The sequence below is a fragment of the Gymnoscopelus braueri genome, assembly GCF_963280865.1.
Source record: "Gymnoscopelus braueri genome assembly, chromosome: 15".
Classification (NCBI taxonomy): Eukaryota; Metazoa; Chordata; class Actinopteri; order Myctophiformes; family Myctophidae; genus Gymnoscopelus; species Gymnoscopelus braueri.
This window is the reverse complement of record NC_137620.1, coordinates 41999649-42016217: the sequence shown is the minus strand read 5'-3', so window position 1 is coordinate 42016217 and position 16569 is coordinate 41999649. Positions and strand designations below refer to the sequence as shown.

Here is a 16569-nt window from a genome sequence, read left to right as displayed (position 1 = left end):
ACAACCATATTGCTGAACCATGCAGCTCAAGCTGGGCATCGCCTTGCCTATTGGTTGGTAAGCCTGATGAGACCTATAGACTGTGCACAGACTATCGGAAGGTCAATAATATCACAAAGCCAGATGCTTTTCCCCTTCCACGAATGGAAGATTGTATAGATGAGGTGGGATCAGCTACTTATGTGAGTACATTTGACCTTTTAAAAGGATATTGGCAAGTCCCTCTGTCGAAGCGAGCACAGGAAATATGCGCTTTCATTACACCATCTGGTTTATACAAATACACTGTTATGCCTTTTGGTCTGCGCAATGCGCCCGCAACTTTTCAGCGCCTCATGAATCGAGTGGTGGCTGGTTTAGAGGGATGCGCCGTATACCTTGACGATGTGGTAATCTACAGCGATACCTGGTCTGAGCACGTGCAACGTACGAAAGCCCTCTTTGAGAGGTTGGTCTGGGCACGATTGACAATCAATTTGGCTAAATGTGAGTTTGCAAGAGCAACTCTAACTTATTTGGGCAAGGTGGTCGGGCAAGGAAGTGTGCGCATGGTTCAGGATAAGGTAAAGGCAATCATTGAATATCCTCCTCCTACGAAGAAAGAGTTGCTCCGTTTTATGGGACTTGTAGGATATTATAGGAGTTTCTGTAGAAACTTTTCGTCCGTGGCTGAGCCATTAACCAGATGTTTAAAAAAGATGCAAAATTTATCTGGTCAACTAGATGTCAGTTGGCGTTCAAGAATCTCAAGGCTCTGTTGTGTTCAACTCCTGTACTGGCCGCTCCACGGTTGGAGGAGTCCTTTTCATTACAAGTAGATGCTTCAAATGTGGGTGCTGGAGCTGCGCTTTTGCAAGCAGATGAGCAGGGTTTGGACTGAGTGGTGGCTTTCTTTTCACGAAAGTTCAATACGTATCAACTCAACTATTCAGTTATTGAGAAGGAGGCTTTGGCCCTAATATTAGCTGTGCAACACTTTGATGTATATTTGGGTTCTGGTCTAACTCCACTGGTGGTCTACACAGATCACAATCCACTGACATTTTTGAAGTCTCTGCAAAATCCAAATCAGAGGTTAATGCGATGGGCATTATTTTTGCAGCCCTACAACATGGATATTCGCCATATTAAAAGGTTCACAAAACGTGATGGCTGATGCACTGTCACGTGTACATTAGGTTTATGTGTTGAACTGTCATGCTTATGTATCCTAAATGTCTTGTTTTTTCTCCACTAGAGACTATCCTGTCTTCGGCGCTCTTAATTCGCTCCTGTATACAAGGTTGCTGACGCTGGAGGCAGGATGGTGTGGCAATAGCGGAGTAACAGGTAATTATGGATAGATAGCATACAGTTGCAAATTTGTTTTGGTAAAACCTTAGTTATGGTGAGTTTGAAAATTGATATTTTAGGCTGTAGGGGCTTTGTTACAATAATTGAAAGATAGTGAGGTGGCTATTTTGCTTTAATAGAAAAGTATAGTGTAAAATGTTGTCACTTTGATTTTGTTGGTTGCTAATTGTTTTTTTGTATTTCTTTAGTTAATGTGGTGGAACCACATTCTTATGGAGGGGGGTGTGACGGCCCTGCCCCCTCTGCCTTCACTGATGGCTAGCCGGCAGCCTGAGTGAGTAGGGCGGAGTGAGGCAGGCCGTTAGACCAATTGGGTGCAGCTGGGTGAGGTGGTTTGGGAGAGTATATAGGGAGCTCTCCCACAACCTCTCATTCTCTCTCTCTCCTCCCTGAAAGCAGGATCTCTGCTACCTGGCCTGTGGGGCCTAACTCTTTTGTTTTCAGTTCCTTTACACACTTTATACAACACTCGCACAGCACATTCCACACATCCATACACTGCATTACATTACTGATTACTGACTTACTCACATCTCATACTTGTTTTGCTTTTGATTATAATTACATTGATTACATTCTTTAATTAATTCTGAATAATAAATATAATTTAAACGTTGACCTTGTGTGGACTCCCTCTTTTTGCCATGTGTTACCCTAGTGCATGACAGTACACACATGAGAAGATGTAGTCACACAGGACTCCAGCTGATAGTAGTATAGTTCCGACTGGAACAACAGTATACAGGAAACACTGTAGTCCAAGTAGTCTATAGGAGGAACTGAGATTCACCCTGTGATGTCACAGAGTAAACATTCCAAATTCAAAATAAAAACATAGAAGCACTGCCAAATCATCTTTATTTTGTCCTCGACTTCATGAAAACAGGATTTGGGTTCAAAATCAGGGAAGTGGCCCTTTAAGTCTGTCTGTGATTTTCATAAATGTTTAACTGATGAAAAGCATTAAAGAGAGCTTGTGACTAAATAAACAAAACAAAATGATACAGCAAATGTACTTAGGACTTCTATATTCAATATTATTTTTAACCACTTAAAAATCCCAGTATCCGTATTGTGGAAAATAGCCGATCAACAAGCTCACAACGCGTCGCGCTGCGACGCGTTGTGAGCTTGTCGATCTGCTATTTTCAGCGAAAGCTTTCCCCACAATAACCCAAAACAGAAAATACACTAGTATTGAGCCCTGAGGGACTCTGGTTACCCATATGGGGTTTAAGTGGTTAATAAACATGATATGCGTCTCCCATCATTTTTGAAATATGTATTTCCCAAGGAATCAGTTTCTGAAATATAATCATTCAGTCTACTGTGCATGCATAATATGTCACATTCTGAGATATTATGATTGAATGATGTTTTTAGAAAAACATGATTTTTTCCCCCAGATGTTTTGGTTTTGTAGGTCTCGACTTCACTGGACATAAAAAACAGGGTTTGTTTTCTATAGGGGGCCAAACTGACTTTGATAAAGTGAGTGAAGGGCCACACATTGGATTTTTGTATTGAAACTTGAAACACATAGTGGTGAATTATGTTAAAACTGCATGAATTTGATAGACACGATAGACTCATTTATAATAGGGTCAACTATTTAAAAAAGAAAATAGCTGTGCTGTCTGTATCACTCACTTTATCAAACATATTCCCTATTTTGCACGCCGTCTTATGACTTATCTTATCTTTTATTTTGAAAACCATTTTAAAATAGCGAAAATAGCTTCACTGCAGATCAGCTACCGTATTTTGTAATGTGCAGTTTTACCGCTTTGCTAAATTAACCAATTTAAAGGCCTATAATCTTTCATTGTACAGTCTGTTACCAGTTCAATTATGATTATTTTTGGGGGCCACAGCCTGAACAGGTTGAGAACCACTGGGTTATAGATAAACAACAGCCTATTGACTGACTTAGTGACTACTAATTCTCCACTACATCTCAGAGGCAATTAAGGGGTATTTGAGTGATGGGATGTATTTTTAAGATAGTCAAAGGGTCAATGCCCCCAGTACCTAGAACCCCAATGGAAACAAGACCGCAAGGACTTTTGTGGTGTTATCCTTTTAGACAAAGTGTTTGACTGTACTCGTGCCGTTTTACATTTCTGTCCAATAAAATGTTCAGTATTGAAAATGGGAAGTACTAAGGTAAAGTAAAAATACCTCTGAATTGTACTTAAGTACAGTACTTGAGTACATGTACTTAGTTAGTTTACACCACTGGTCTATTGTACTATTGAGGAAGTGATGTGAACTTGAAAACTGTTGTTCTATTTTGCTGAAGAAGTTGTAATAAACTGACTGAAGAAAAGAGACTGTTCATTCATCATTGTGCAACGGGAAAATAAGTAATAAATGATACAAAGTCCAGTTGTAATCCAAAGTTAATGAGTTATTAACCCATGATATGTCATGTCAATGATGTCATTCATTATGAATCTATGTGTGGAAGCCTCTGATGGAAAGTAATTACATGTATATAGAACATGTATTGAAGATTACTGGCAACATTGTTTAAGTGTACAATTAGTAAAACATAGAAAGTGGATAAAAGCAAACTCAGCATTATATTTAAACTATGTATATGTAATTATTATCATTGTGCAGGGAACAATGTAGCATAGACACAAGTTTGACTTTTACACAAATATTTTTATAAATGATTAAATCGAATAACCGTTGACACACAATACCCTATTGACACATTGAGGAGTAAGACCTTACACCAGTGGTTCTCAAACTTTTCAGGCCTCGACCTCCCAGAATAATCCTATTTGAACTGGGGACCCCCCCAAAATAATATTTGAACTGGGGACCCCCCAAAATAATATTTGAACTGGGGACCCCCCAAAATAATATTTGAACTGGGGACCCCCCAAAATAATATTTGAACTGGGGACCCACCAAAAATCATATTTGAACTGGGGACCCCTGAAAAGCATCATATTTGAACAGGGGACCACCCACCCTTACAAGCACTTGGAATTGCAGGAGTGGAAGCATTACATTTAGTGTAACTCCATTGATATTGTGAAAATAGCAGATCTACAAGCTCACAAAGCCTCGCGTTGCAAGGCGTTGTGAGCTTGTAGATCAGCTATTTTCACATTTTCTGTCTCTAAGTCAGGTAATATTTGGCCAATGTTTGACCAGTTTTTATAGTATAGTTTGTTGATTACTTTTGATGCAGTAATGGCATGATTCATATATATTTTTTTAGAGGTATTGAATAAGTCTTAAAAGTCCTTAAATTGTCACTTTAGAAATGTGCAGATATCCTGTATACACTATACATACTGTATGTTGTTAACTGTTGAGTGAGAAAACAATGTTGCACATTAAGCATATCATCATCATTTGGGGACCCCCTGGGGGTCCAGACCCACAGTTTGAGAACCACTACATTCAGTATAACCAATCTACACTGACTGACAGAGGGCTCTGTAGTAATATCAACAAGATAACAGAGCATACTGTATAATGATTGTCTGCAGCAGGCTTATTAAAGAAATGCAATGAGTGGAACACAATGGATTGATTGATCATGATGGTGTAGTATACTGTACACATCATTCTTACACATGCTTTATCTAGAAGAGAAAATCTATAATCAAATGAACTGAATATCATCATCAGTATTCTTAACATGTCTACCATGTCTTACACAGCTCTGCTGTATCTCCATATTCCCATGCAAGCGTTACCCCTGGATAGAGAGGTTGTGTGAACGTGGTTTGAACTGTGTGTAGGAGGGTCATTGTGTCAGAAACACTGTAGAAGGACAGAGTACCTGCCTTGTGGTCCAGGTACACCCCCACTCTGGAGGAGAGAGGACCTGACACTTTAGTGTTAACACTGTTGTGTCTGAAATTGTAGTTTTTACCAATGCACTGTAAACACCAGGATTTATCATCGTCTCCAAAGCGTGTTTGTCTGCTGATGTCTTTATAACAGACTGCTATCTCAACCCCTTTACCACTCCACACTACTTCCCCGTAACAACGTTCAGACAGACCCTCTGTACACATCACCTGACAGTACGAAGCAGTAAATCTCTCTGCATGATCAGGGTAAGGTTGTTGTTGTGTTGTTAAAGTCACCTTCCTCTTCTCCTCTGACAGGGAGAGATATGTGTTTATTGTGTTCATGTCCAGAGACAGAGGAGAGGAATCTGTGAGAACACACGACAAAAGATAAATCAAACCTCATGAACCTTATTGTGTTTAGAGTTAGTCTCTCAGATCAAACTCATTAGAGCTTTAAATAACAACATATCAGAATGAAACTTCAACGTTCAGAACCTGCATCAACATGGACTCACATTGTAAAAAGTCCTTTCTGGTCTGAGGCTCCGCTGGATGTAAAACATCAACTGGAGACACAAGAAAACAGTAAAGGTCATCATGACATTGTAAAGGATTTCAATGTCCACACGAAGGGTCAAATCCAATAGACTTTACTGCTGACTTCGGGCATGTAAAACATACAGCATGAGCCTACAGGAGGTCACAACATACGACTGACGTAAAAGACAACAACAGCTTTACGGCAGTGTCGTAACAAAGCTCTCTTAAAGGCACAGTCACATATATAGCATATATGCTAGACATCATACTGAAGAATGGATTAAACTGAAGTTCCAAGGGTTTTGTCAAAAAGTTAAAGCTATTATAGCATCATTGCTATTATATAGTGTTTGTTCAGTAACAGCTGTCTCCCCGTCTCTCATTTTACATTTATAATACATTTTCAGGTGGGTTACAAATTTCATCGAATCAGGAGAGAGAACTCCTCAAGATCATTTATTGAGCACAAAAATATAATAATACTAATACATGGTAAATGGTGCATTTATATACTGTAGTGGGTGACATGAAACACAGGTCACACTAATTTATTGCCCCCCATACAACAGGCTTTAGTAGCCTTCCCAGACATACTTCCACCTGTACAAACTGTTTCAACTCTTAGAAATGTACTGTACAGTATAGGGGCCGGTTAAAGCACAATAAAGACATTTAAATCTAACCCTAATCTTTCCTTTGAGGAATAGTCTTGCTTAGATTCTTCAATGTTTCTGTCCAATCTGACAGACAGCCAACCTGTGTACCATCAGTCTGCTCCAGTTCAAATATCTCCAGTTGCCTTCTGACTTCATCAATCCATGTTTACTATGATGGCTGGTTAGAAAAACAAGAAACACATTTAAATCTCACGTCTCTTTGATATCTCTGGCCAAGTTGTCTTCAGGATGTTGTCTAGTTGGTCTCTCAGACCAGACACCACATCAATCACATCTGTGAAGGACCTCACAGGACAGATGACCACACTGGGTGAGACTGGAGATCCACTGGAACTGGAGAGAGACTGGAAACTCTGGAGAGAGACAAGTAAACCAGTATAGACAGGGATGGAAGATCATTAAACCAAGAGATCAATAAATTGGTACATTGACCACACACACACACACACACACACACGCACACGCACACGCACACGCACACGCACACGCACACAAATGATGATTTAATTTGTCTCTAATTCTCATGCAAATAATTGCGATTAACAATGTGATTGTGTTTTTGGCATTGAGCATATAAATAAAAATATACATTTCCGTTCCAATCTATGAACACAAATTGTACAGGGCAGATATTGAATAATTTTATACTTTCAAAATATTTGACAATAGTGGAAATAGACAATCTACAATCTACAAGCTCAGAAGCTGATCTTGTAGATCTGCTATTTTTGGAAAATACTTACAATTATGACAATTGTGGAAAATAATTGTGATTATCTCAAATAATTGTGATTAGGCAATTATGTAATAATTGTGATTAGGCAATTATGTAATAATTGTGACAGGCCTAATTCTGACAATATTATTATGGTCTGTACAACTACTGTATACTAGAACTATATTAGCATTAGTAACTACCATCATTAATAATGTCATGTTATGTAATATACTATGATGTAATAATAATATGACATGATGGAATGAGATGAAATATGAAGACGATTTCTCCTAAATGAGTCAAAATCAAACAGTAAAATGCCATGTGTGGAACCTGAATGAAAGTGATGATGTCATCAGTGTTGGACAGCTCCTCCAGGTCAGCATGTCTCCTCTCCAGCTGCTCCATGTGGTCCTCCAGCTGCCTCAGGAGAGCCTCAGTCTGAGCCACTGCAGTCTGCTGCTGATCTCTGATCAGTTCTTTAAGCTCACTGCGTCTTCTCTCAATGGAGACCATCATCTCACTGAAGATCCTGTCACTGGCCTCCACTGCTGCTTCTGCAGAGCTCTGCTTCACACACACACACACACACACACACACACACACACACACACACACACACACGCACACGCACACGCACACGCACACGCACACGCACACATGCACAAAGGAAGAAGGAAACTCTTGGTTATAAGTTCTCATGTAAGTGTAGAACTTTGTGGGGAATACATTCAGTCACAACATAAGTATTGTTGGCCATTCCAGAAGTTCCATGATATGATGGATTCTTTACTGTCACTGTTCTTTACTGTCATTCTGGGTACTTTAGTGCAGGGACCCCCAGGGGTCCTTCAGGGGGTTCCAGGGGGTCCCCCCAAAAATATGTTAATATACCATCAACATCTGTTTAACCAACCAAAACAAAAGAAAATCTGTTTAACCACTTAAAATAGCCTAAAATTCTACAAGTTCACAACACATGGCGAACTCGTCGTGACGCGTTGTGAGCTTGTAGATCTGCTATTTTCAAGAACATCTTGATAGAATGTGAAAACATTTGAATAACTTTGTAACATTTTAACAACACAAATCTTATATGTGGATTGCTGGCACATAAATATTTTCAAATGTGGGTCTGCAGCCAAATACATATTAATTGGGGGTCCTTGACATGAAAAGGCTTGAGAACCACTTCTTTAGTGCTTCTGATGACACAAGGCACTGTCTCATCCATATACAGTAGCATCACAGTAAACACAAGATCAAGATCTATTATCATAACATCAGCTCACGTTCAGGGCCTCCATGACCCGTCTCAGGTCTTTCAGCTCCTTCCTTTTCTCCTGGATCTTCTGCTGGACTTCCTCCTGCATTGTCACCAGCTGTTTCTTTAAGAAACAGGAAGAGACAGTTTGGCTTGTCAACAAAGCACATTTTCAAGTCGGGATACCAATTCTATCCAATCAGGAGAAAGAGAACTCATACAGGATACAAGGTAAAAACAAGTGAGGTTTGGATCCACACATCATCTTAAATCAACTTTGTAACTTCCTCAAAATACACTTTTGCAGGGGCAAGATGAATTAACTCATTCAATCTGGGAACACATCTGTGTCATTTTAGATTTTAGCTATAACAATTATTTTTATAACTTGGCTATTAAAAAATAGCAGATCTACAAGCTTGTAGATCTGCTATTTTAGAAAAATCTTTAACATTTGTACAAATCTTTGAATACATTTTTGGAAACAACATTTTTAACTCAAATCTTTGCTTCTGGGGGTCCCTGGAACAACATATTTTGATGGGGATCGGCGGCCTAAAACAACATTTTGGGGAGTCCTTGACAAGAAAAGGTTTGAGTGCCACTGATATAGCAACGATAGTTTTTCAGATAATTAAGACATTTGTTGAGACATTTGACAGTTACAAATGTTTGCTTTAAGAAATATGTATTCAAAGATTTGCACAAATCTTCACGATTTTTCAAAATGAGCAGATCTACAAGCTCATAGCGCTGCACTCGGTGCCACGCTATGAGCATGTGTATCTGCTATTTTTTAATAGACAAAGAAATCTAAAATGACAGAGAAGCATTCCCAGATTGAATGTGTTACCATATGAAAAGTGATCAATTGCGTCTGTTTTTCATTGGGTCCAAAAGGAGTGTACTTCATCCTTTAATACTTTTTATTGTACAACACCCTGGTTTGTGCTTTTAATGTCTCTGACATGGTCATTTAGTTCTGCTTCTATCTTTAAAACATGATCTCTCTTATGATTTGTCTTCAAGTGATCGTGGTCCTACCTGTTTCTCTGCCTTCTCTGCAGCAGCTGACACCGTGTCATGGCCCTTATGTTCATCCATGGTGCACAGATAGCAGATACACTGGCGGTCTGTGCGACAGAACACCTCCATCAGCTTGTCATGACTGGAGCACATCTTCTCCTGCAGTTTGTTGGTGGCTGGGACCAGCTTGTGCTTCTGCAACGCAGGAACATTGTAGTGAGGCTGGAGGTGAGTCTCACAGCAAGAGGCCAGACACACCAGACAAGACATGAGAGCTTTGTGACGTCTGGCTCCGGTGCAGAAATCACAGGCCACGTCTGCTGGACCGGCGTACAGCAGAGCAGCAGAGACAGAAGACTGCTGACCTCCTGTACTGCTCAGCTTCATCACAACCTGGAAGTAAAGAGAAGAGGAGGGGAGGTCACTCACTGATGACAAATACAACACAGTCATTGTGAGGTTCATGGTGATAAACACAGTGAGACATTACAGGCATTAGTTCATCTAGTAAGATCATTGTAACATTATCTGAACACTGTGGTTCTGAACTTTGCATTCCATAAAGTTGATTGCTTTACAGTATGTTGTAAAAATGTAAGCATTTAGTAGACGCTGTTAGAACTAGAAGATGAATGACATGGCAAGAATAGGGACGCTAGAGTTTAATGATTAACCAGTGACTAACAAAGTCAAAGATCAGAGTAAATTACCCTAGTCAACAAAATGACACGATAAGGTAAGTACTGTAGACCAGTAGTTCTCAAACTTTTTCATGTCAAGGACCCCCTAATTGACACTTATTAGCCCACAGAGCCCCATTTGAAGAGATATGCCAGGGACCCCCATAAGAGAAGATCTTTACGGCTCTAGCAGTGTTTCTCAACTATTTTAATTTCAAGGACCCCCTGTTTGACATGCATTAGACTACGGACCCCCGTTTAATGGCATTTCTATCTCTGGGACCCCAATTTATATTGTAAAATCAATGCTAATGTAACTCTTAGAGTGTACAAATGGAACCAAATGGACCCGTAAGGGTTCATTTGGTTCCATTTGTACACTCTCAGAGTTACAGACCCATATAAGGGTTCATTTGGTTCCTAACTATCCATCATTTAGCTGGGGACCCCCTGGAACTCCCTCAAGGTCCCCTTGGGGTCCCCGGACCCCACTTTGAGAACCAATGCTGTAGATTGTAAAGAAACTAAGATACCATCAAACCTAGTATCTGTTTAAACCAGTGGTTCTCAAACCTTTTCATGTCAAGGACCCCCAAATTAATATTGTATTTGTCCACGGACCCCCATCTGAAAATAATTAATACCAGATTTATGTTATTAAAATGTTTTAAAAAATATACATGCATTGTGAGCTTGTACATCGGCAATTTTCAAATAGTGGATGTATAGGGTTACAGTGGTTAAACAGACTGTGATGCTCTATTAACACATTTTGTTGGGGACCCCCTGGAACCCCCTTATTGACCCTTGGGGGTCCCTAGACCCCACTTTGAGGACCACTGGTCTAACATGCTATCTAAATAACATTGTTAGTATTATATCATTATCAACATCAACGTACATAACATAATGTGTAGTAAATAAGCAACATATAGAATAACTACCATCTATCACAATAGTCAACAAGGAGTTTGCTGTAGCAGAACATGTAGTTTAATGTGTGGTTGTAGCTGTAGAATACAACTCTCGTAGACGTATTTATGATTCTGACGTTTTCAATCTATGAGAGTTGTAGGGTTCACCCCCCATGGAAACAGGGACTTTCAGCACTATACCCCGTAGACACTCCAAACATGTACAAATTGAAAATAAAGGTGCTTACCCCCACGCCTAAAATGTTAGCTCTCGCTACGCGGTAGTAGTTTAATGTAATAATCCATATCTTTCAACAAAGAAGTGTTTTAATGCCGTCTGTGGCTGAACGCCATTTCCATTTTCACCCTCGTTTACTTCCCGTTTACATTGAGTGTAATTCCGGGTTTCACCAGATGGGCGCATCACTACCGCCCATTGGGAACTTCCGACAGAATCGGCCACAGACGGCATTAAAAAACTTCTTTATTGAAAGATATAGATTATTACATTAAACTACTACCCTGTAGCGAGAGCTAACATTTGGACCGTGGGGGTAAGCACCTTTATTTTCAATTTGTATATGTTTGGAGTGTCTACGGGGTATAGTGCAGAAAGTCCCTGTGTCCATGGGGGTGAACTCTACAACTCTCGTAGATTGAAAACGTCAGAATCATAAATACGTCTACGAGAGTTGTATTCTACAGCTATGTGGTTGTAACGTGTAAGGTCATCTCACCTCAGCCAGCATGTTGTTCTTCCCCAGAACAGGTCTGGGACTGAAGCTCTCTCTGCACTGGGGACAGCTGTAGACTCCCGTCTCCTCATACTGGTCCCAGTAACCCTCAATACAGCTTCTACAGTAACTGTGTCCACACTGTAGAGTCACTGGTTCCTTTAGAAGGTCCAGACAGACAGAACAGCAGAACTGGTCCTGGTCCAGATCACATCCCTGTTGCTTCTCCTGCTGTTGTGCCATTTGACCGACAACCACACTCACACTGAGAGAAAAGACACAACACTTTGGTTTACTCTGAAGAGAGACAGAGAGAAAAACACTCAACAGCTCTGAGTTTCGTTTCTTCTGAAGAAAAGACCAGTGTTCCGTGAGCAACTATAAGACTTCTGGTGGACGATCTCTTCAGAATAAGAGTACCCTCTAGAGCAAAAAGGAGCCATTGAAAAACGGTTAATTTGCACATTAAAACTATAAATTAAGCATTTAAACGACATATTATGTTTCTATACAACACATATTATGTTTCTGTGTAACAATAAGGGATTTAAAACATTAATAATTTATCTAAATGGATAAATGCTGTTCAAAGGAGTGCATAGCCTATACAAATTGGACACTGGACAGGAGACGGCTCCGCGAGGCAACACTTTGGACATATGCACGCGTTCAGGGAGACCTCCTCTACAACACCACACTGTCCACTAAACCGGAGAGGTGTAAAATAAAAAGTGGCGGGCCGTCCAGTGAGGTCAGAGGTCAGAAAAGTGCCACTCTCAGACAATAGTGGGCGCTGCACAGGAGACGGCTCCACGAGGCAACACTTTGGACATACGCACGCGTTCAGGGAGACCTCCTCTACAACACCACACTCTCCGCTAAACCGGAGAGGTGTAAAATAGAAAGTGGCGGGCCGTCCAGTGAGGTCAGAGGTCAGAAAAGTGCTAAAAAGTGCCGCTTTCAGACAATAGTGGGCGCTGCACAGGAGACGGCTCCGCGAGGCAACACTTTGAACGTACGCACGCGTTCAGGGAGACCTCCTCTACAACACCACACTCTCCGCTAAGCCAGACGTGTGTAAAATAAAAAGTGGCGGGTACTAAAATGTTTTACTTAAGTAAAAGTATCAATACTGCAATGTAGAAATACTCTGCACAAGTAAAAGTCCTGAATTCTAAATGTAATTGAGTAAAAGTACTGGTATCAAAATGTAATTAAATATAAAAATATTTTGCTTGTAGATCGGCTATTTTCAAATTGTCAAAGTTTAAATAGGGCTGAAGTGGTCTTGTATAAATATAAAAATCTTTTGCATGTAGATGGTCTATTTTCAAATTTCCAAAGTTTAAATAGGGCTGAAGTGGTCTTGTAATAATAATCAAAAATATACAAAGTAACAAGTAACTAGTTTTCAAATAATTGTAGTGGAGTAAAAGTATAATATCTGCCTCTGAAATGTAGTGGAGTAGTACTTAGTTACTTTCCACCACTGTATAAATGTATTTTTCAAAATGCATAGTACAGTAATTGATTACATGTACTTAGTTACTTTCCACCACTGTATAAATGTCTTTTTCGAAATGCATTTATGTCTTTCATAAAACATTAAATGCTTACTTTGAAGGCAACCGGAAACCTTATTGTTGCTAGCTCAAAAACCGGATGTCCTATCGTTGCTCCCGGAACGGGGGTGAAGAAAAGTAGGAGAGGCAAAGGGAGGGACTTCCTGCATGTTTGCAGATATGCAAATATATCATGGCAAGACAGGTGAACTTGATCATAATAAAGGGGAAACCTGAAAATTACACGGGGGGGGCAATTCAATGATGCCTTATTGCTGTTGTGTCATTGCTTGTCATCTGCATTCTTTTGTTGTCCTCTCACAACCATATAGAGTAAAAAGTAGCTAACTGGAGTTGCACCTGAAGTGTTCATAGAATTATTCATTGTGTGTTATTTCAGGAAACAAGATCAAGTTCCTACAGATTAAGTGAGAGAAATGCCAGGAGCATTGTCAAATTCAACTGTTTTATTTTTCATGTTTTTTTGTTTTTCTGTCTGTATCTCTCACTTTATCAAACATATTCCCTATTGTGCACGGCGTCTTATGTAGTATGACTTATTTTTATTATATAGTAGCATCACTGTAGATCAGCTATAGTATTTTGTAACTTGCCGATTTAATACTTTCCTAGGTGTAAAGACCAATTTAAAGGCCCATAATCTTTCATTGTACAGTCTGTTACCTTCTAGTGTATTTTAATTACAACTTCATTAATGACTAAGAAAAGGTCAGCATTAAAAGGGGAAATATAGTAACTCTCTGTTCTACAACAGAACGGTCAACACCTCTTGTGCTTTGACAGCAAAGCAACAGACAATATGCAAAAATAGGCTACTGTATTCTGGAAGGAAAGCAAGGAACCATTCATTAAAAACACTCAGACCTCTGAATAGGACCTCATAATAATCACTAGCTTTCCCTTTCCAAGCCTCACTGTGTCAATCTTTTCCAGTGAGAATTGAATGTAGTATTTGTTAAACTTGTGGAATTCTAAAAACAAAACAAAAACAAACAATACTGTGAATACAAAGTTACATTAAATGAGATTCTGTTTCAGGTTATGTTTCACTTTGGACACAAGGGGGCAGCGTTCACCACTCGTTTGCTTATAGCCATGCAGGATTTTGCCGTCAATACAAATTAAACTATTTTTTTCTTGAGCAAATATCAGAGTAAAGGCATAATGATTGTGTACAATATTTAGTTTGAGGACACTATCAACCCAACAGAGTAGTGTTTCATTAATCTCTTGGTTAAGGTCCACTTGAAAATGACTATGACATGAAAAGTACAGCTTATTATATTAATGTTTTATTGGATAAACTTAGGCTTGTTCAAGCTCACAATCAAACTATCAAAAATACTGTATTGTCGCTGTTATGCAGAAAACCTTTATCGCCATATTTCCACTTTATATGATTTTTTTCTTAAAATAAATAATGCCCTACTTTGTGGTGTGACACTGTTGCACAAAAGTAGTGAAAATAACACATTTTGTTAAACATATAGCAACAAATTAATCATATTTTAGTTTAATTACATGGCCAAAATAGGGACAGCAGAACTATTTGTGGATGGGAAAGAGATTATTTGAAATTGTCATCCTATGACCTGAAAGAATAATGGACAGAAGTATGTGTTCCACTGGATTGATTCCCACTGTATATTAATTCATATTCAACTAGAGCAGCAACTAGCAGCAGCAACTAGCAGCAGTAACTAGCAGCAGCAACTAGCGCACCTCCCTTCCAAAACTCCACTCCTAGCCAGGGCTCCCTCACTAAAGTGAAAACACACACATGCATGTTGACTGTTGTTGGACAAAAACAGGCTAATACAGGAAGTTCATTTGGGTTAATTTGAAAACACACACACACACACACACACACATGCATGTTGACTGTTGTGTAAAGTTGGACAAAAACAGGCTAATACAGGAAGTTCATTTGGGTTATGTTGAGCTTTTATTTTATTTTAATCACTCTCTCTTTGAGGTCTACTTCCGGGAGGCATGTGTTCTTAGAGCGTACACACATGAGAAGATGTAGTCACACAGGACTCCAGCTGATATTTGTATAGTTCCAACTGGAACTACAGTATACAGGAAACACTGTAGTCCAAGTAGTCTATAGGAGGAACTGAGATTCACCCTGTGATGTCACAGAGTAAGCGTTCCAAATTCATAATAAAAACATAGAAGCACTGCCAAATCATCTTTAGTTTGTCCTCGACTTTATAGAAACAGGATTTGGGTTCAAAAGCAGGGAAGTGGCCCTTTAAGTCTGTCTGTGATTTTCATAAATGTTTAACTGATGAAAAGCATTAAAGAGAGCTTGTGACTAAATAAACAAAACAAAATGATACAGCAAATGTACTTGGGACTTCTATATTAAATATTCTTTTTAACCACTTAAAAACCCCAGCATCCGTATAGCGGTCACAGAAAATAGCAGATAGACAAGCTCACAACGCGTCGCGCTGCGACGCGTTGTGAGCTTGTCGATCGGCTATTTTCAGCGAAAGCTTTCCCCACAATAACCCAAAACAGAAAAGACACTAGTATTGAGCCCTGAGGGACTCTGGTTACCCATATGGGGTTTAAGTAGTTAATAAACATCATATGCGTCTGCCATCATTTTGAAATATGTATTTCCCAGGGAATCAGTTTCTGAAATATAATCATTAGTCTACTGTGCATGCATAATATGTCACATTCTGAGATATTATGATTGAATGATGTTTTTAGAAAAACAATCATTTTTTCCCCAATGTTTTGGTTTTGTAGGTCTTGACTTCACTGGACATAAAAAACAGGGGTGCAAACATTTTTTCTATAGGGGGCCAAACTGACTTTGATAAAGTGAGTGAAGGGCCACACATTGGATTTTTGAATTGAAACTTGAAACACATAGTGGTGAATTATGTTAAAACTGCATGAATTTGATAGACATGATAGACTCATTTATAATAGGGTCAAGTGTTTTTTTTAAAGATCTTTTTGGGGGCTTTTTCTGCCTTTATTGATAGGATAGTAGGCTGACAGGAAATGGGGACTGAGATGGGGGGATGACATACAGCAAAGGTCGTCGGGACCAGGAGTCGAACCCGCCACACGCTGTCAAGCTGGACTACCAGCATATGTGGTATGCGCCTGGACCGCCAGGCCAGCGGACGCCCCTATTTTTTTTTTTACAGCTGTCCTGTTTCTATCACTCACTTTATCAAACATATTCCCTATCTTGCACAGCGTCTCTTATGACTTATCTTATTTTTTA

The 16569-nt window shown here is 39.5% G+C and overlaps 1 protein-coding gene across 1 annotated transcript; it reads right to left on the bottom strand.

Moving 5' to 3' along the window:
* Positions 1–5021: 5021 nt before the first annotated feature.
* LOC308102155 (E3 ubiquitin/ISG15 ligase TRIM25-like) lies at positions 5022–11973 on the bottom strand (the record flags this gene model as incomplete). The annotated part of the gene is made up of 3 exons (XM_080451757.1): positions 5022–5261; positions 9427–9795; positions 11734–11973. 3 exons carry the CDS (start codon positions 11971–11973, stop codon positions 5022–5024), a joined length of 849 nt encoding a protein of 282 aa, XP_080307883.1.
* Between the last annotated feature and the right edge of the window lie 4596 nt (positions 11974–16569).